This window comes from Ornithorhynchus anatinus, chromosome 11 (assembly GCF_004115215.2).
Source record: "Ornithorhynchus anatinus isolate Pmale09 chromosome 11, mOrnAna1.pri.v4, whole genome shotgun sequence".
NCBI lineage: Eukaryota > Metazoa > Chordata > Mammalia > Monotremata > Ornithorhynchidae > Ornithorhynchus > Ornithorhynchus anatinus.
In genome coordinates, this window is record NC_041738.1 from 44,050,800 (window position 1) to 44,072,316 (window position 21,517).

A 21,517-nucleotide genomic window follows, 5' to 3' on the forward strand; every position below is an offset into this window, starting at 1 on the left:
TTTTTTTTTGAAGCATTTAAAGCTGTTATAGATTTCCAGAGTGCCTCCACATTGCTAGGGGCTATTGAAAACATACCCACAGCATAGGAACTGCCTTCTTGGACTCAGTACTACCAGGCTTTCAACTCCCTATGGAGGTTTAATAAATGTTAAATAACAGTAATAGCTCAGAAACATATTGGCCTGGGACAATATGAACCTCCTTAGAAATCAACAAGGACAAGCTCATCCCATTCTGAAAGTTCTCACTTGTAATTTCACACTGTGTTTTCACTCCAGAAATCCCATCACCTCCTGAATAATTCCCTTCTTCCTGGATCAAAGATACCCATCTCCTCTTCAGGACGACATACTCCCAGCTACTGTAGAACTTTTGACCAGACTGATTTAATGAATTCTGTAGAAGTCCTTATTTACTCACCCACACATCTTTTTTCGTTCTCTTGTTATGAGCAATTATGTTTTCCCTCCTAACAATTCATTTTGTGTCCCTCTGTCACCTCCATTAAACAGTAAGCTCCCTGAGGGCAACAACCATGTTTTTTTAATCTCTATTATAGTCTCCCAAATGTTTAAGTACAGTGCTCTGTACACAGTAGGTGCTTAATAAATACTATCCCTGGATTGATAAGGACATTTGAACAGTGACCTATCTCGTTGGTGTGAGTGGGTCAGTTGCCCATCCAACTCCGCATTAAACAAAAACTCCTTACCACACCAGCTTTGAAGCGCTCAGTCAGCTTTCCCCTCTCCCACGTTACCTCGTTGATTATCTACTACAACTCAGCCCACACACTTCACTCCTCCAATACCAACCTATTCATTGTACCTCAATCTCATCTATCTCCCTGCTGATTATTTGCCCACATCCTCCCTCTGGCCTGGATCTCCTCCTCTTGACTGTAAACTCACTGTGGGCAGGGAATGTGCCTGTTTATTGTTGTATTGTTCTCTCCCAAGCACTTAGTACAGCGCTCTGCACATAGTAAGTGCTCAATAAATACGAATGAATGAATGACTAAGACAGACCACCATTCTTTCCACATTCAAAACTTTACTAAAATCATGTCTCCTGGAGAAAGTTCAAACCTGAGGGACAGAGGACACTCACGACATCAGAGGATACAAGTCCCTGTCCATCGGCATTCTCTTGCCCGCATCCCGCCAAGCTTCTGCTACTGCTTAGAAATATTTCTCTTTGGACCTTGGGTGTTTTTTCTCACTGATGCGCTTGCCCTCCCCTAGGAGAGCAGACCCAGATGGCTGAGAACCAGGTTGGGAGTGTAAACTCGCCAGTGAACCGTTGCTCCCCAGAATTGAACTCTTGGTACAGAGGATGCCTTGAATAGCTGGGGAGGAGTTGCTGATGCAAGATGCTGATGTACGGTATGTTCTGGGACAAACGAACACTACAGAGACTTTGCCAGAGACAAGGAGAGGAAAAAGAAAGAGGAATCCAAGGGTGAGTTTGGAGATTTGTTTGTTTGGTTTTCTTTTATCTGTTTAGAATACTGTAAATGTAAAAACTCCAAAGTAGGAAATCAAGCTCCTCGGTATCTTGGCAGGGGAGATGAGGGGGGAGGAAATCTGCATCTTGGGGGAATGAAACCTGCTCCCATTCTAAAATGCATCTTCTGACTCTGCTGTGTAACCCGGCCATATCCTGTAGGCTGCCTGGTTGGAGTCTCTCCTTGGCTTTTCCACCCAAGCCACAGACACTCCCATCTCCCTTCCCAAGGAGAAAAGGCAACAGCCAACATGATACTCACTAAATTTGGTTTCAGTTTTCCCCCCTTTCCCTTGTTCCCCTTCCCAACCCCATTCTCCATTCCTCAATTGTCCCCACAGATATCTGAGAGCTGAAAGTATCATTTTAAATTTTCAGGACATTAGCTGGGATTCAGACTTCTAGTCTGGTCTGGTACTTTTCATCCTTTTTAATGAGACCCACTCATTTGGCCTCCAGACTGTACCACCGAAGGCCTTCAGGTCAGAGTGGGGAATAGCTGATGGATGAGAATGGAAAGAGTAAAACAACAATTAGAGGGATCAAAAAAACTTTAACCATAAACAACCTCTTCATATAAATAGAGACCCTTCACTTATCTAAAAGAAATGGTTTAATCAACAGATTACCCTCATCCTTCCTTAGTTGAGAAATAGTACATTGGTGATGGTTTACCTAAAGGATCTGGATGGAGTCACTTGTTGGACTGTAAGCTCGTCCTCTAGACTGTAAGCTTGTTGTGGGCAGGGAATGTGTCTGCTTATTGTTGCATTGTGCCCTCTTAAGCACTTTGTACAATGCTCTGCAAATAGTAAGCGCTCAATAAATACAACTGACTAACTGACTTGACTGTGAAGTGTCACTGATCACTGGCCACTCACCCCAGAGGCTCCCACTGTCTGTAGAGCTTGGTTAGAGGCTCTGGAGAAACTATAAAGGAAGAAGATTTGGTCCAGACCCTAGAGGGTATTTTGTACTTGTGGTATTTGGTAAGTGCCTTCTATGTATCAAGCACTGTACTAAGCACTGGGGGAGATACAAGATAATCAGGTCCCACAGGGGGCTCACAGTCCAAGTAGGAGGGAGAACAGGTACTGAATTCCCATTTTGCAGATGAGGGAACTGAGGCACAGAAAAGTGAAGTGACTTGCCAAAGGTCACATAGCAGATAAGTGGCAGAGCCAAGATTAGAATCCAGGGGCTCTGAAGCCCAAGCCCATGCCCTTTCCACTAGGCCATGCTGCTTCTCCACAGTTACATTACAGAATAACTTACCGAACAGCACCAAAGTGGCCTAAAAAAGTTAATGAAACTTCCGAAGGTGCTTCACTCAGGAGGCAGCGCAGGCCGAGAGAGTATTTGGTTGAGCTGCTGATTATCTGTCAAGAAAAGGCATTAGAGACAGCCAATACTTAGGCTGACAAATATTTTCTGTTGAAAACTGGCATGCTGGGGCACCATCCAAAACTTGTGTACATCAACCCTTCTCTCTCATTCATGTTACGTTACGTAAATAAGGGTGTCATAAGGACACACACAAAAAGCTTCTTTGTGGAAAAAGCTGAACCTCAATAGTTACTGAATATGTCATTGGGTGGACCCTGAGCCCCTCCACCACTCCAAAACTGACCTGTTTCCTCTCTCAGGGCCCTGTAAACTCAGGGGACTCTTCTGAGACACAGAGCTCAGCGGCAAGAGCCAAGGGGAGGGAGACTGGGTGTTTGAAAAGGAAATGTTCCTTCTCCTTTCCACTTAGATTGTGAACCAGGGACTGTGCCTGATCAAATTACAATGTTTCTACTCCAATGTTTAGCACAGGGCTTGACAGACCATGAGCGTTTAACAAATTTCACCACTATCGATTATTGGACCGAAAAGCATTCGGGGCTATATTATTGCTAGACAGGGGACAGACCTGCTGAAATCCAGACTATACAGTATCAAATCAGACCAGTGTCCACTCAACTCTGGGTAACTATAAGAAGAGATGAAGTTGTGAAGTGTTCCTGTTTGTCAGGCGGCTGAGTGTGTGTACTACGAGCTACACGTTGCCTGGACCTAAACTGAGTATGTACTGAGTCCAGTCTCCAACCTGGGCATGAAAAACCATGCATTAATTGGAAGAAGGCCAGCTGGGGAATCAAAACAAGGTAGGCCACCCTCTTTAGTGAGAATAGAACAGTTCCAATTCCAGGATACTTATCTATTTTTCTAAAATTGCCCAGATGCAATAAGCACATAATAAATACTAATAATACTATTGTAAAGTCCAAGACCATCTGGTCTAAACTAGCGTATGCCCCCAGCCTGACTATGCTTCAAGAGATCAGTTCTCTCCTCTTTTAGCACCAATCGTATTTATTGAGTGTTTACTCTGTGCAGAACACTGTACTAAGTGCTTGGGAGAGTACAATAGAATGGAGTAGGTAGCACAATTCCTGGCCCACAGCCATTTCAGCAAGTAAATAACAATGTTGGTATTTGTTAAGCGCTTACTACGTGCACAGCACTGTTCTAAGTGCTGAGGTAGATACAGGGTCATCAGGTCATCCCACATGAGGCTCACAGTCTTAATCCCCATTTTACAGATGAGGGAACTGAGGCACAGAGAAGTGAAGTGACTTGTCCACAGTCACACAGCTGACAAGTGGCAGATCTGGGATTCGAACCCATGACCTCTGACTCCCTAGCCCGGGCTTTTTCCACTGAGCCACGCTGTGAGGGTAATGGTGGTTGGTTTCTCTCAGCAGATTTCCATAGCCTTTTGTGAGCCAGGTAGCCCCCTGGATGTCTGTCCCTTGTCCACATGCTCAGACTATGCCAGCAAATACTGTAAACTCACTTGGAGTAGGGAATGCATCCACCAACTCTGCTACAGTGTACTCTCCCAACCGCTTAGTAGTGTTCTGAACACAGTAAGCGCTCAATAAATACAACTGATTGCCGAATTGTACATTCCAAGCGCTTAGTACAGTGCTCTGCACATAGTAAGCACTCAATAAATACTCTTGAATGAATGAATGAATGTAATATCAGTTTCCCTCCTCCAGCAGCTCCTATTAGCCCATGTGAAGTCACAGCAGAAACCAGACCTCACCCAGTCCAGGCCAACTCCCTTGGAGTCAGCAGACCTAAAACTGCTCCCCGATCTGCTCCCTAAAATACAAACAGGCCTTGTAGGGAGAACAGTTAAAATAAGACTAATCAGTAGCCTGTCACTGGAGTCTGGTTTCCGGGACTCACACTCTGACCGCTGGCCCTCAAGCTATTTATGTCAGTAATAAATCACTAAATTGCCTCTGTTGGGGGTTTATCAGGTTTTAAGAACCATTAAATCGTTCCTTCTCTTAACTGAAGTCAAGGGTTAATGGAAATCCTTGTCAGGTGTGAGATAATACTGTGCCCAGTTCATTATTACCAACAGATAACCTCTATACAATTAGCTGATGCTTGGTAAACATTATTAACAAGTTCTTACAAATCCCGCTGCCACATTTTAAATGGTTGAAGAATAACAGCAGAATCATCCTGCATATTCATGAGCACTCTGAACCAGAAACGGAGCACGGTGGCCTCTTCTCTCCTCGCACTGCTGACTTGTCTCTGACAGAGGCTGAGGCTCACTCCGGGATACTATCTTACGGGGGAGGGGGCCATGTACATGTCAGAGAACTCCCGAGAAGCAGTGTGGCCTAGTGGAAAGAACATAAGCCTGGGAGACAGAGGACCTGGGTGATAATCTGGCTCTGCCACTTGCATGGCATGTGACCTTGAGCAACTTACATAACTTCTCTGTGCTTCAGTTTTCTCACCTGTAAAATTAGTATTAAAATACTTGTACTCCCTTTCTCTTAGCCTGTCAGCCCAATGTAGGACAGGGGCTGTGTCTGACCTGACTGTCTTGTCTTTACCCCACTGCTTAGAACAGTGCTTGGAGCAGAGTAAGCAGTTAACATATACCATCATTATCATTATCTTCATCATCACCGACATCACCCCTAGCCATGGGACCTTAGCATTCATGTCATTCTAGTAGGAACTGGACCTTTAGCATTTCCCCATATCCCCAGAGACCATGCCAGTCCAGAGTCTTGGCTGGGGTTGGAACAGTGGTCTGGATACAATCAATCCTTCCCTTCCCTTCCACACCCTCAAATTTCCAGTTTGCTTAGGAGGGAGCCAGAGGATCTCATATGCTAAAATGGCCAAGAGTTGGCATCACAGCCAAATCAGAGGCAGTTCTTCTAATATGCATTCTAACCTTGCCTTGCATCACCATCTTTTTCCTGCTGTGTGATATTGCAAAAGTCACTTAACTTCTCTCTGCCTCACTCCTCACCTGCAAAATGAAGATGAAATACCTGTTTCCCCTCCTACTTAGACTGTGAGGCCCATATGGGACCCAGACTGTGTCTGATCTACATCCCAATGCTAAGAACAGTAATTGGCACATAGCAACTGCTCAACAAAGACAACAATTATTATAATCAACATTTGTGCCCCTCCATGTGGGCAGAATGCTAAGGTAAATTCTTAGAAAATACTTTTTCTAATCTTACAAACACTGGACACGGGGGTCAAATTTTAAGATAGGTAAGTGTGGATAGGTTGCAGTCCAGGATAATGCCTATTTAATGCCTCTTTTAACTAGGGCAAATTGTAGGCCCATGTAATGAGAAAGTGCACTGGCCTGTAGAACAGACACCCAAGGGAAGGGAGCAGAAGTCCTACTGCCTAATTCACTTTAAAGCTAAGCTAAACTGAATAAATTGAATGAAGTCCGAGAATACTCATAAGGGAGGAGAAAGCCAGTGGAAGCCGAGGCAAAATGGACCAGTTGATAGAGCTCCAGTGAATCTCTGTCTGATCCAGGGCTACTTCACACAATTGGTAAAACTCTTAGGGTAATGGATCCCTACTCATATGTCTCACCCTTCATGTGTCACCATGTGTTTGGGAAAAAAAAAGAATTGCATGAGAAATGAGAGTGGCAGACTTCAAAGCCAAGTGGAGGGGGAGAAGGAAAGGTTGTCCGAGGGGTTCATTCTTTGATCTCAGCAGATTTCCATCTTCCAACCTTGTCAGAAAGAAGCCTCACTGAAAATGAACAGCCCCTCCTCACCTAGGACTTTAGAGGACTTTCTACTAATCCAAACTGGTCTCCATTAAAAACTGAATGGAATGAATTATACCTTGTAAATTGAAGGAATAGCCTGTTAATTAATCCAAGCAAGCTCTTCAATCCTTTCCCTGTAAATGTGGTGGTTCACTCATTAAAGAATGCTAATGACCATAATTAGGTGGGTCTAAATGCTGAACCTGACTGAGCCTGGGATTGCTCTGAATTTTGACACAATCAGCAGACAACAAAGATAACACTTTCCAAAGATTTTAAGTTTTGATTATTACTGAGGCAGCGGCAGCTGTAATTCTGGTAATGTGTGTGCGGGGCAATTCATTCATTCATTCATTCATTCATTCAATCGTATTTATTGAGCACTTACTGTGTGCAGGGCACTGTGATAAGCACTTGGAAAGTACAATACAGCAATAAAGAGACAATACCTGCCCATAAGGGACTCACAGTTTAGAGGTGGGGAATGCACTTAACCTCCCAAGATCACCTAAACCACTCCCCCCAAGAATGCAGATGCTAAAGGAGGAGAGAAGGAGGAGGAAGAGAAGTAGAAGAAGGAAAAGGAGAAGGAGAAAGAAGAGAACAAGGAGAAGGTGGAAGAGGATCTGAGATCCTCAGGCTTTACGACAGTGTCGTAAATTATGGAAGTCACTTCCACAAGATAATTGTATGACTTCTTCATGTCCTATAGGAGGTGGAGTTTATATCACCATAGTAAAATTTCAGCGAGAGAGTTCAGTCAAATATTAAGTCAGATTTGTGTACTGTTCTGGTAACTGAGGAGGTTTTGGAACCTCTATCCCTAGAAATCTCTGTAAAAGAAGAACTGACATCCAACCATTCTGGGAGGTTTAAGTATTCACCAGCCTGGTCAGTCAAATATTAAGTCAGATTTGTGTACTCTTCTGGTAACTGAGGAGGTTTTGGAACCTCTATCCCTAGAAATCTCTGTAAAAGAAGAACTGACATCCAACCATTCTGGGAGGTTAAGTATTCACCAGCCTGGAGGCAGGAGGCAAGACCAGATGAGCCTTAAGATCCCTTTCAAGTGGAGAATTGTGTGATTAGGTGGCCTCTCATTTAGGCAGTGACAACAGAATAATGGATTTACCATGGCAACTCTAACCCTGGTTATTAAAATTATAGATGACATCAGCATCATCACCATCACCATCATAATGGTATTTGTTAAGCATTTACTATGTGTCAAGCACTGTACTTCGCATTGGGGTGGATACAAGATAATCAAGTCTGTTGGGCTCTTATTTTCTTCTTTGCTATGAGCCCTATATTACAAGTCCTGTCAAATAGTGAAAGGATAAGAATTCCCACGTGACTCCTCACACACTGGAGGCTCATAATCTAAAAGGGGGAACTGAGGATAGACACCTAAGTAAAGCGAGAACATGATAGTACTGCAAAACCAATAAACCAACAATAACACCAATAACACCTTGCAGGATATTACTGATGAGAGGAAACTTTTACAGACTCCTCGCTGCTCCCACCGGAGCCACCTGCTTCTCCTCAGATCACAGAGGTCAGTGTGCATGAACAATCTTCTCACAGAAGAAAATGCTCTTTCTGATAGTTGCATCCCAGGGAAGTGGAATTGAAGAGAATGGATGGTTTCCTCTACTCTGGGTGTCTGGATCTTGGTTCATCAATCGTGAGTCCAGCTCCAAGCCTCACTCCACTGAGGCTTTTGGGGCTTCTCCGGACTGGATCTTTCAGACTGGTCCAGGCCTCAAGGTGTGAACTCCTCAAGGAATGCCAGGCCAGGTCAGTTTCAGCCAAAACATTGAATACAAATATCACTTAGTCTATTGTGTCTCATTCCCCAAAGGCCTTCCTTTTCTGCCAGGCTTCAAATATGGCCTGAGAGGGAAAGGCCTTATTGAACTCACTGATTAGCTTGTGTTTACCCCTGCACTTAGCACAGTGCCTGGCACATAGTAAGGGCTTAACAAACACCAGAAAAAAACCAATCAAACAAAACTGTGATGGGAATCGGGTTTGAATTCTCCCAGGGGGGCGGGGGGAGAGGGGGACTATGAAGTCTCAGGGACCAGGGGTCACACTCATTGAGAAACTCTCACCCAGTGGGTGGGGCCTGCTCTGAGGTTAAGCCCACCTAGCACCAGAGGGGCAACCTGCCTGCCTCCCCACCTGCTTCCTCCGAGCCACTAGATAGAAGAGCCGAGTTCAGATCTCAGCTTCTGTAGCAGGGAATTGGCAGCATTTCAGCAGCAGGCGTGGAGCCCAGAGAGAGGGTGGGGGGAGGGAGAAACTCACCTTCTTTGCCAGCTGAGGACGCAGCTCTGGGACTCTGAGTCCCTTCAAACCAGAGGTTGGCATGTGAGGCTTCAGAGAGAGAGAGAGAGAAGAATAAGGGACCCACCCTGGTAAATACAGTGGAGATTTTTAGACTTCTTCTTTCCTGGCAAATTTGTATTCTACATTCTGAATCCTGGGAGCCCAGTGGTGAAAGTAATCCAGAACTCACTGGAACAGGGTTCCAGAATAAATATAAGTGCCGGAATGGGCGTTTTGGTATGAATTATTCAGAGACGCCCCGCTAAGCCATGGCTGTGCCAGATTTTACCCTGACCCAATAGGAATATTGCAAGGCACAGGTGTGGAATGGAAGACTTGCAGGGATTCAGTTTAGTGGAGGGAGGTAGACAGGAAGAAGTGCTTTTTGAGGACTGCCAGATTGTGCCATTCGGACATGTCCCTCTGCCGCTGCCTGGCCATTTGCCCGGCTGCTCAGGTAATGAGCCCACGGCCTCTCCCCTCCTCCACCTCCATCACCCCAAGCCCAGCCATCATATTAACAATAATAACTGCAGTATTTGTTAAGCACTTACTATGTGCCAGGCACTGTGCTAAGCGCTGGAGTAGATACAAGGTAATATGGCTTGATACCGTCCCTGTCCCACATAGGGCTCAGAGTCTTAATCCCCATTTTACAGAGGAAATAACTGAGGCACAGACAAGCCCAAGGTCACGCAGCAGAAAAGCGGTGGAGCCAGAATTAGAAGCCCGGTCCTTCTGACTCCCAGGCTCGTGCCTGCCCACTAGGCCATGTGATATCCACCGAGGTGGGGTTGGAGAATGCTTAGGGTGGGGCTAAGTTGTGCCAAGGAGGAGGCAAAGACAGATTCTTGCAGAGGAGGGAGGGACAAGCAGAGAAAGGGAAGAGGGAGGGGGAGGTCCCTAAACATCCCTGCTTGGTCACCCAGAGCTTCCATGGACCTCGAATCCAAGTACTAGGGAGCTGGGACAGCCCTTCAGTCCCTGCATGACCCAAACCGTGACTCCATCTCCACATGAGAAAGAGTCCCGGCAGCTCTAGCCTCGGTTGCAGCCCAAACCAGCTCCAGCAGGCTGCAGGAAGAAATCCACTCGCAAGGCAGATGGGTAGGTGGGGGACAGAGGCTGCTTTGGAATTTTTTGCTGTCTTTTGCCCAGTAAGGGGAGAACAGCCAATGAAAGGCAAGGGAAAAGTCCACCTCTCCAGTATTCAAGGGGGCGGGTGTGTGGGTGTGTGTGCGCGCATGCACACACACACCCACACACACATGCACCAAGGACTTGGGACACCAGCTATTTTTTTTAAATTATTATTTCTCTTCCACCATGGCACGAGTCATCCCCTTTGCCCAACCCCAGGTCTTTGCCACCTTATTAGGACACTGGATGGACCATAATAAAATCATCCAGAATCTGCCAGCAACCAAACCCCACTGCCTGAGCCCAAGCTTATTTGTTTTGGTTTTTTATATGTTATCTGTTAAGCACACACTGTGTGCTAGGCACTATACTAAGAAGTGGGGTAGGTACAAGTTAATCAGGTTGGACACAGTCCCTGTCCCACAGAGGGCTCGCAGTCTTAATCCCCATTATACAGATGAGGTAACTGAGGCACAGAGAGTGAAGTGTTTCACTTGACTTACCCAAGGTCACACAAAAGAGAAGTGGCAGAGCCAAAATTAGAACCCAGATCCTTCTGATTTCCAGGCCCGTGCTTTATCCGCTAGGCCGTGCTGCTTCTCATGGTGTACAGGGAGTATATCTGGCAACTCTGTTGTACTGCACTCTCCCAACCACTTAGGGCTTACAATCTAGAGAGACTAGTGCCTCTAGTTTGGGAGGGTGAAACTAAAGGCTGGACCTTTTGTTTCTTTTAAAGCTAGTTCTCAAAAGACCATTCAAAAGCTTTGACTTGGCCATGAGTGCCTGGTTTTTGATTATATCAATATACTGAGACTTTTGAGTTGCTAACTTTTCCCAGGGTATTGCAATATCCCAGGTTCCAGTACCAGAGCCCAAGATGTTAGCTGTTTTTGTCACAGTTGAAGCCATAAATATATATTCTCCTTGGACCGCTGGACCTAGACGTCTCTAGAAACAAACCTGTCTGAATGAATCCTTGCAACCACCAAATGGGCAATCTTCAGAGAGAGGAAATGTCACAGGAAATAGCACCTTGACTTTCCATAGCACTTTAAGGGGCATTATCCAACTAACCCCTATAACATTCCTGGGAGATATGGTGGAGATGGGTTTCCTTCTTCCCTTTTCACACAACTGAGGCCAAAGTGAGCCAGCTTGTCCAATTTCATTCAGAAAAGGTGTCCCCATCTTCAGATTCCCAGCCCTGTGCTCTACTCAGTAACACACACTAATATTAGCGGGCACACCTGTAGAAACTCCTCAGTTGTGGCTTCAGCATATTTATGCTGCAGTCTGGTAGTAAAAAACAATTTATTCTTTGCTGTGAAATCGTGAAATAGAGAGGAAAATATAAGATGGTGGTGAGAACAGTGGGGTGCTGGTTATCCATATACCAGTCTTCAAGTCATTGGGATCCCAGGACCACAGCCAATTTGGATGAATCGAAAAAGATACTAATACCAGGTGCAGTGGGGTGACCCTCTCTCAAAAGGCAGCCACATTATTTTCTGTTTTGCCAGGTCCCCACAATCCCAATGAGCCCCTGCAAAAACAGCCCAAACAGCTACTTTTGCTGACTATTTTGTTCTTGTTTTTTTTCAAACTAGCTTCAGCCTCAGTTAGTTCAGATTGTTGATGCTCTACTATATGAAAAACCTGCAGAGTTAGAGGCCTGTATATTTCCTTTTAAGTATTTCTGGATTTCTCCCTCTAGACCGAAAACTTATGGGTAGGAAACGTGTCTCTCAACTCTATTATACTGTACTCTCCTTAATGCTTAGTATAATGCTCTGCACACAGTCAACATACAATAAATATGGTTGATCGATTGATTACCAGCTCTAGGCCTCTGAAGGTACAAATCAAAGAGGCCAGATGTAAGGAACTCTACACGCTAATATACATGTAAACTCACTCTTTCTCACACACACACATGCACACACACACATCATCTTCATCATCATCATCACCCTTCCAAAGAAAACCATCAAATCAACCAGTGTCAGTTTTGACCACCACTCAGTTTCATCGAGAGCTCCTTTAATTCACTGCATTCCAAACGTGAAAGAGTGATACCTAACAACTTCTTCTCACTTCTTTTAACTTTCTCCCTTGCATTCCTGCTTTTCTCCCAGTGTTGCAGCAGGACTGTACAGTTAACGCCTAATCATGCATGGCAAATCGCAAACAATCACCAGCATTGGTTTCAATACAAACCATAAAATATGTCATCAGACCTGTCAGTAAGGATTCAAATCGACTGCTTGAATATAAAAATGGAGTAAGATCATAAGAAATACAACACTGGGTCAATTCGGTGCCTTATTCATCCCAGAATTCTGTCCCTGTCAGAGCACCAGTGGAAACTTGGAGAAATAATGTGATAATTGCCTTTCTTATATCCATTCTCATGGTTAGGAATGTTGAATCTCACATCCCTATCTCTTCCCTCAGATGCTACATCTCTAACCATGATGACAAATAGCATCTGTAAACAATACCACTCTGTGTGCATTTTTTCCTGAATGACACTAGTGCTTCATAACACTTTCCCATCACTGCCACTACCACTGTATGAAAAATATACAGCAAGCAAATCTCCTTATACCGGCTTTTCTGTTATTTTCCATCACAATGTTGGATGGCTGTAGATCTCAGGGAGCTAAACTAGGCTTTCTCCCCTCTTGACAGCTCAGAGCTTCCACTTTTTTGATCTCCCAGTGAAACCTTTGAAGTGGAAATCTGTAAGCTCCTAATCCTTTTCTTTCACAACAGCCTACAAAGACCCAGACCAAGTTTGACTCCCGAACTCTAGAATCCACCAGGTTCCAGGTCCAGAGGAGGAAGAGTACAGTATTGAGCCATGGCCAGAAGCATGTGCTATAGCATTGCCTAATGGGTACTTATAAACTGCGTTTCTGCTAGGGACCTCAGTTTTAAGTATAGTATCTCATTAAGTATCATTATATTTATTTAGCACTAACAGTGTTCTGGACCCAAGGCACACACAGCATTAACTACAGTCTATTTCTTGTAGAATTGCTGTGAGGTCGGTGTTTATTAAAATCCATTCCATTTGGCCCATGGGGAAACCTAGGCACCGACTGATGAAACAGTTGGCGTAAAGTCCCTCAGCAATTCAGAATATAGCGTGAGAGGCGGGATCTTACCTAGGGCTCTCACCTGAAATCACACGAGAGGTAACGGCAAGGAGAAGACACGGAAGGAGACGAGATGGACATTTCTTTTCTGTTTGTAGATTTTAGGACCAAGTAACAATGATAATGATGGTATTTGTTAAGTGCTTACTGTGTGCCAGGCACTGTTCTAAGAGCTGGGGTAGATACAAGGTAATCAGGTTGTCCCATGCGGGGCTCACAGTTTTAATCCATTTTACAGAAGAGGGAACTGAGGCACAGAGAAGTTAGGTGACTTGCCCAAAGTCACACATCTGACAAGTGGCAGAGCCGGCATTAGAACCCATGACCTCTACTCCCAAGCCCGTGCTTTTCCCACTAAGTCACACTGCTTCTCTTTGCTATTAGCCTCATGGGGACTCAGTGAATTTAGGTAACCATGATTATATTCATAGTTGTGTTACTGTCATGTACTATTTGCATTATTGGGTACCACCTGCTTAAGTCCTGCAAAGAATCACCTTGTAGAAATAGTTTTAAAGTGACAGTTAAATCAGGTGACGAGGAAACCCCAAAATAACGCTTTCATTCTTTAGAAGAGAGAGAAGTCTTTTGAAGTGGGAGTCGTAAGGGCAAGTTCCTTTTTGGTTGAGTTTGTCCACATTGAGATTATTCTCCCTAGAGAGCTGCTGCGGGCTCGGCACCATTCTCCTTCTAGGGGTCAGCAGAATCCCTACATCTCTCCCCCACCTCGGTGTAAACTCACTTGGCGGCAAGAGCCACCAGCTGTCCCAAGAAAGCACTGTGCTCCTGCTCCTCCTGCTCCCCCCAGCAATAGGGCCGACACAAGGCCACGTTACTAGGAAACACCCAGGTGGTGTCTCTGAGCTCTGAGGTGTTTGGGGGTACCCTGAACTTGCCAGGGGCTTAGAAGAGAAAACTAAAAGGGTCTCAGCAGGGAAAACTGCAGATGTTCCCAGGAGAAACTGGGCCGGAATAGGAAAATTCCCAGTTTGGGAGCCTCCCCCCACCAACCCCGAGTTTTGAAATCGGGATAGGTCCCTCAAAGACCACAATGTATCTCTGGAAAGTCCAGAGTTCCCTGAGGTTCTTTTAGGTAAATTCAGATGATCAAACCTACGGATAACTGAACAAAATAGGATCTGGCTCTCTCAGGAAGACCCATGCCCAATGTATTTAGACTGTTTTGGGAGATTATTCATTCAATAGTATTTATTCATTCAATAGTACTTATTGAGCGCTTACTATGTGCAGAGCACTGTACTAAGCGCTTGGAATGTACAAATCGGTAACAGATAGAGACAGTCCCTGCCCTTTGACGGGTTTACAGTCTAATCGGGGGAGACGGACAGACAAGAACAATAGCGATAAATAGAATCAAGGGGGTGCACAGCTCATTAGAACAACAGCAAATAAACAGAATTAAGGCGATATACATTTCATTATATTAGTGCCTATTTGAATAACAGACCCTTAGATAATCAACCTTCTACCTTTTTTATTCAAATGTAGGTGGGGGGGGCAGGACAAAACGTATCATGCCCACGTCCACATTTAGTGCTGCTCTTATTATAGTCCGAGGGATTGAGCCACACGTACATCTAAAGGCAAAAATTGGCCTCAACTCAAATTAGTTACGGGCAAAACGAATCCCGCTAGAGTTAGCTGTCTTTTTCCCAGAAACATTCCTTCACTGAAGCTGTGACTCCCTGAAGTTTCCTTAATATAGATCCCAGTGCAACCGATAAGATAAAAATAGCCAAAATGACTACGAAGGACACATTAAGAGGTGTTTCTTGAAGCAGGAGAACGACTCTAGCTCAAGAGCACTTGCTGAATTCGGGTCCAAGCTGTCTGCCCTAGAGTTTCTCTGTTTGACTTTAAGGCGGGACCTGATGTGGGGGGTTGGCCTAAGGCTGAGGGCAAAAGAGTGTCGGGTCCCCCGTGGAGGGGGAGAAAATGTATTCGGTTGGGAGCCTGGGGTAAAGCTGGGTGTGCTCTCCGAGGTCCTGTAGAAAATGTGAGCCCCATGTGATGGAGCTGTGTATTTTTGGGACGAGCTAGGCTCAGGTTTGATGTCAACGAGGGCTAGTCTCTACCATGTCACTGAGCTGTCTTAAGACGGTGCCCTTGTGATTGGAATTCCACCAATCTAGTTGAGATTTCCTAATACAAAGCCGAATAAACGACTTCAGAGTTGCTTTGGGAGTAAGGGGAATTGTTATTCAGGAACACTTTTTTCAGTTAGAATTGCCAATAAAGAACAAGATATTTCCTTTGTTCATTTTAGTGAGTCTTTTTTATTCAATAGCTGAAAAGGGAATATTTTAGAAGTTGCTTTTATCTCCAATTGCTGGGTGGTTCTACTTTTTTACATTTAATATGAATTAATAAAGGCATCATTTCTGTTTCGCTCGAACTGTGCCATCACAACTTTTGCTTTTGAATTAAATGCTTTAATGCTTCGGCTCGGACTGCCCTGCCACCAAAAGACCCGTGATGCGATTGGAAAGAGAGAACATTAACGGTCCCTACGCTTATCAAAAATGGGTATCTTGAGATCTCTTCAAGGGCAGTTGATGCGGATCTATTCATTCACTTAGAGAAATAATCCTGACCGTGAAGGGGGGGGGGGGGGCACGTTATCGAGATGTGTTTATGCAAGGGTCAGATATCTGTGTGATGGAAGATGGGGAGAATTTCAGGTGCGTATGTCAGGATGGGAAATACATGGCTTTGTTTTGATGGGCAGGATTGAAAATGTCTTTGTAGAGCAGATGTGTGTGTGTGCGCACACGCGCATGCTCATTTGCGCATGAAATATATCTGAATTTTGAGAGTGGGCGTGTGTGATATGTGTGGGATGAGTAATCCGGGACTGGGTATGGAATATGTGTATCAGGGAGAGATGTATATGGGCATGTGTGGAGGAGGGGGAGGGGTGTGTGTGAGATGACTCACATTTTCATGGTGTGGGTGAATTTATTTATGGGGGTAACTGAAGAACTTGGGGGTTCTGCGTGCAGAGAATCAGGGAAGAAGTCTTTTCTGAGCGAAGAGCATGAAATTCACAGAGGGTGGGAGAGGACAGTGTATTTTTGCTTGAGCAGTGAGTGGGTAAGAATAGCCTAATGGAAGGTGCCTTCATACTGGAAGACTGCTCGTGAGAAAGGAGAAGAGGAGTCAAGTGGGCATGAGATACGGAGTTCTGAGACAGGAGAGTTTCTGCCTCAGTGGGTTCATGGGTCTGGCAGGCGTGTATATCCGTGTCAGTGTGTGCGCGTGGCGGATGTTCAGGGAAGTAGATCAACCAGTGGGGCATTGAGTCTGGCCTTTGTGACCCCGTGATTTCACCAAAGAGAAAACCACGGGTACCTTAGGGAAGAGAGGGAAAGTAAAGGGGGGAGGGGAGGAGAGGAAGTTGAGGGAAGAGAGGTTGTCAGAAAATAACTCAGTTTAAATGGATTCCATACTGATTCCACCTAAATGTAAAATACATTTGCCATTTGTGCATTATTCATGAAAAATTCTGTTTTCCCAAGTCAGCACTGGTAGCAGTGCTAGACTTCTGAGGCTTTGCTGATGCTTTGCTGATTTTTTAAAAATCTAATGCGCAAAGAAAAGTAGGATTAGATTCAAAACCATTAATTCATTAGGTCTGTGCTTTCTCCACGCCAATGTATGACCCATTATTTACCACCAGTTGATTTTTTTCAAAAGATTCAAGGGACCGTTGTTTATCTTTGATGGCAAGTGTGAATATCTGGCAGATTATAGCACAATGGGCCTAATGGGCTCCCAAAGAGACGGAGCTGATAGCAGTGCCGGGCTGCTGTGGGGCACGTAATTTTCAATAGCCACCTCCTTCTTAATGAGAGACAGAGGACATCAACCTCCATATAGCTGATCATAGAGCTGGACTTAATTATCTCTTCAAGGGCAAGAGGTTCACTTAGATTTACTGCCATGGAGCCACGATGATGCCAAGTCAAGAACAGCTGCCCTGTCGGAGGGGTCTGTTGCCATGTTTCCTTGCCGAGAAATTTGAAGAGGGCCTAGTATTTCTAGCCAGTGTCGGCCACGACCAAGTACAAAATCCAGGGGTGCAGAGAACCATGAGAAGGAACAGCGTAAGGAGCATACCCCTGAAGTAAAAGTTCCTTATATCCACAGTTTATATGTTGGAAATCACCTGGTCAGTCCCATGGACTTTTTATTCCTCCCCTTCGTAATTAGCTCCTGGGGCTACCTAGGGAGACTGGTATTAAATCATCTCACAAAGTCAAGGGACCTTGAACTTCTTCTCCAGCCCTAAGGCTGGTCCAAGAAAGGACTAGTGGGAGGCCGGCTTTCTGGTAGGTTCCTGGGAGTTGCTGGCTTGTGCTGATTCTGAACCACTGGGGCAAGGTTCGGCAGCTTACCGTTTGGGGCACCGTCCCCCTCGGGGCTCTTTAAACCACTGTTTGGTGTGTTACAACTCTTCCCTCGGCACAGGGCAAGTGCCAGCTGGGAAGTGCCTGCTGCTCGCTGTCTACATCCACATTCATCTGCTCCCATGGCCTCCCCAAACATGAAGCCAACCCCGTTTTCAAACTGCCTAGCATCTGCCTGGCCTCAAAATTTCATCGTCAAGGAGGCTTCTCCCCTCCCTGTATGGAAAAGAGAGAAAGGAGCGAGGATTCAGAAAATCTGGGGTTTTGGTAGACAGGAGAATTATATCATGAACTGCACCAGAATCCTTTTTGTTTAGTAATGAACCTGCCCCTGCCATTTGGTTGCATAAGCCAAAACAATAATTACTTTCTGGCCCAAATTCACCTTGGTAGATCAGTGCTGAACCGGTGTTTAAAGCTTTCTTCGTCACCCAGATAGAAAAGAGCCTAAATCAGAGAGTACAGACCTGTTCTCTTTGTATGTATTTTTTTTTTCTTCAGCAAGAGGCAACTCAGATATCTGCAGATTTTTCTTTTCCAGACACCCACACTTGCAAAATAGAACTGCTCCTTTAGGAAAAGCAACCACCTCTAACTCGGCTTGTCTTATTAGATAGGAGGGTGGAAACACACCTTGGAAGGAGGTTTGTTTGGTCCCCAGCTTCCAAGAAGGATCAAAATTTCCCACACCTCTTTTATTACTGACCAAGAAAATTAGAGTCTTCGGGACCCGGGGATATACAAAGGAGCAGAGACGTACGTCAAACACACACACGAAAAAAGCTGCCAGACTGTAAGGAGGCTGGATCTGGCTTCTGACTTGCAGCTCCTCGGCCTGCTCCTTGATGGAACAAGCATCTCAAAGTCGAGCTATGAAAAGATCACCAGAGCTAATATTAAAAGTAATATGAACACTTGTGTCAGAGCGTGAGCTGTTCCCACGAAACAGCCTGGGAGTTGCTTGTTTTGATGCTGTTAGATTGCTTGTAATATCCTGGAAGTTTATTTGATTTTTTTTTTCCCTTAACACTCACAATTGTCATTACATTAGCTCAGGTTATATCCAGACCTGGGAGACTCGGAATACATTGGGCGGGTCCCTGTGAATTGCCACGGAGCAGGAAATTTCAGCCCAGAGCCTCTCTCTGTATACCTGGATTTATAAACATGTTCCCTAGAGAACGTGCATCCGGAGACCCATGTGTGCAAGAGGAGAGCTAGACCTCCGAAAGGCCTTCTCGCTGGGATGCAAACCGGCAGTGGCCCTAGCTAAGGTGCCCAGGCACCTGGGCAGGGGGCTTATCTGCTTGGTTCCTTGGGAAAGTCGCATGGCCTCGTCTCCCGTCTCAACTGGGGGTCGTCCCCCCCTCACCTTCCCCAGCCCCTTACACACACACACACACACACACACGCCCTTCCTGAGGAGCCTCGTCTGGCCTGGTTCCCCAAGACCCTCTCCCCTCCAATGACCATACAGGGCAACCTGTAGTCACAGGGCCGGGACACCCCACTAGAATCTTTCTCGATGCCTCCCTGCCACCACGGGCGTAGACGGCAGGAAGAAGCTGCCAACCTGAGGGCCCTCGGCCGGCACAGCTGGAAGACGCTGTCAACCCGAGGCCCCTCGTCCGACACTGGAGGAAGACGCTGCCAACCCGAGGGCCCTCGTCCGACACAGGAGGAAGACGCGGCCAACCCGAGGGCCCTCGTCCGACACAGGGGGAGGACGCGGCCAACCCGAGGGCCCTCGTCCGACACGGGGAAGACGCGGCCAACCCGAGGGCCCTCGTCCGACACAGGTGGAAGACGCTGCCAACCCGAGGGCCCTCGTCCGACACAGGGGGAAGACGCTGCCAACCCGAGGGCCCTCGTCCGACACAGGGGGAAGACGCTGCCAACCCGAGGGCCCTCGTCCGACACAGGGGGAAGATGCTGCCAACCCGAGGGCCCTCGTCCGACACAGGAGGAAGAGGCTACGACCCGAGGGCCTTCGGCCGGACCCCCTCGGCGGAGGTGACTTGGGGTGGGGTGGGGGGGAGATCCCGCACTTTTGAGATGGAGTCTCCCCTTCCCACCTCCTCTCCGTGTCCCTCCCCCGCCCCCCTCCTCCTTCCAGCCCCCCAGTGGGGGGATGGATGATCCTTACCCCCATCGGAGTAGGTCTCGGTCCCGTAACCATCCTGCAATCCATTGCTCCAGGTGCCTTCGTACTTGGCGCCGTTGCCCGTGCACTCTCGGACCCCGTAGCGTCCCTTAAATCCATGGGTCCACTCGCCTTTGTACACCCACTTCCCCTTGCTCTCCAGGCCGATGCCGTGGCGCTTGCCCTGCGCCCAGGTGCCCTGGTAGGTGTTGCCGCTGGGCCAGGTGTAGACGCCCAGCACCTCGAAGCCGTGACTCCAGGAGCCCGTGTATTCCCCTTGCCCCTTCGGGCCGGTGCAGATGCCATGGCCGTGAGCCTTGCCGTCCTCCCAGCCTCCACAGTAGGACCCTCCATCATCAAAATTAAACCTTCCCCCACTGGACATGCATGTAATTCGGTTTGCAAATCCCCCCAAATGTGAAAAAAAAAAAATCTCGATCAAGCGATCGATCGATATCAATCAACCGGAGGTATTTTTTTTTCCAAAAAAAAAAAATAGCAAAGAGGAGCAGGGCGGTTGGGCGGCGGCGACGGTTCCGATGGAATTTAAGTCAATTGCTGGCGAATATTCATTATCTGCGCGAATCCGGATCGGCCCCTCCGCTCGTGCTGTTGATACAGTATTGAAGGGAAAGGGGAGGGGGAGAGAGAGGTAGCTACAGCTTTTGCTGCAAACGGCTCCGCCTAAAAACCGGCCTGGGCAGACCCCCCCCCCCAAAAAACCCCCCAAAACGTCGTCCTATAATTAATGATCAGGGAGGGTCCGCAGGAACCGGTGCGGATCCCCGGAGCGAGGGTCGCCCGGGGAAGGGAGGAAAAAAGAAAGAAAGAAATGAAAGGGAGGAAGGGGCTGCACCCCACCCCGCCCCCCCTTCCAGCCCCCCAAAAGGCGTCAAGCCCACCGCGCGGGTCTCCACCTGCAGCTGCCGGCCTGCTGGTCCTGCCCCGAGCTCGGGCCGGCGGGCGGCGGCGGCGACGGCAGCATATTGGGAGCTCAGTTTGCAGGAGATTCGTGCATCAGCAGCAATGCGGTGCCTCTGCCTTTCCCTCTTCCTAGCCTCGCTCTCACCCGCTCGCACCCTGCCTTGCACACGCACCCCGCCTTGCACACGCACCCCTGGGCGCACCCCCCCCCCCCTCGGTGCAGCCCCTCACCCTACAGAACGGGGGGCCGGATGGGATCCCATTTCCCTGCCCCAGCCGCAAACCTCGCTCCGGGAGCTGATGAAGGGGAAGGGGTGGGGGGAGAGAGAGAGAGAAAAAATCAGTCCCGAGGCAGGCTCCGGTCCTTGGATGAGGCGTGTCCGGGCCGGGGGAGGGGAGATGGGAGGGGAGGAGGACCAGGAGGGGATGAGGAAGGAGGAGGGAGGGGGAGGGTCCTCTCCGGCCTGCCTGGAATGGAAGCCCTCCTTTCCCTGCCTGCCTGGATGTTTTGGATCTTGCCTATTGAGGAGGAGGAGGAGGAGGAGGAGGAGGAGGAGGAGGAGGAGGAGGAGGAGGACGCATCCCCGATGTTCGCCCCCCTCGGCTCTCAGCTTTAGTTTAAAGAGACAGGGACTGCGTAAAGGTGGGACTTGGGGAAACAGAATTCTCCTCCACCTCCTGGGAGACTGGAGGCTCATCCCCAACAAACAGGCCCCGGGCGAGCTTTCAGGACAATGCATCTGAAATGCTAGGCTG

General features: G+C 47.2%; 1 protein-coding gene across 3 annotated transcripts in view; it reads right to left on the bottom strand.

The window, feature by feature from the left end:
- The window catches only part of JPH3 (junctophilin 3), a 113,632-nt gene extending 92,456 nt beyond the window's left edge, over positions 1-21,176 (bottom strand). Inside the window, exons 1-2 of one of the 3 annotated variants that reach the window (XM_003431402.5) lie at positions 20,755-21,175; positions 19,841-20,446 (exon numbers count right to left, since the gene is read on the bottom strand). In XM_003431402.5, the coding sequence (XP_003431450.3) occupies positions 19,841-20,222 (382 nt within the window). In that variant the 5' untranslated portion in view covers positions 20,223-20,446; positions 20,755-21,175. Of the gene's footprint in view, positions 1-19,840; positions 20,692-20,754 lie in introns of those variants that run through there. The other 2 variants (XM_039913522.1, XM_039913521.1) reach the window with 2 other exon arrangements.
- Between the last annotated feature and the right edge of the window lie 341 nt (positions 21,177-21,517).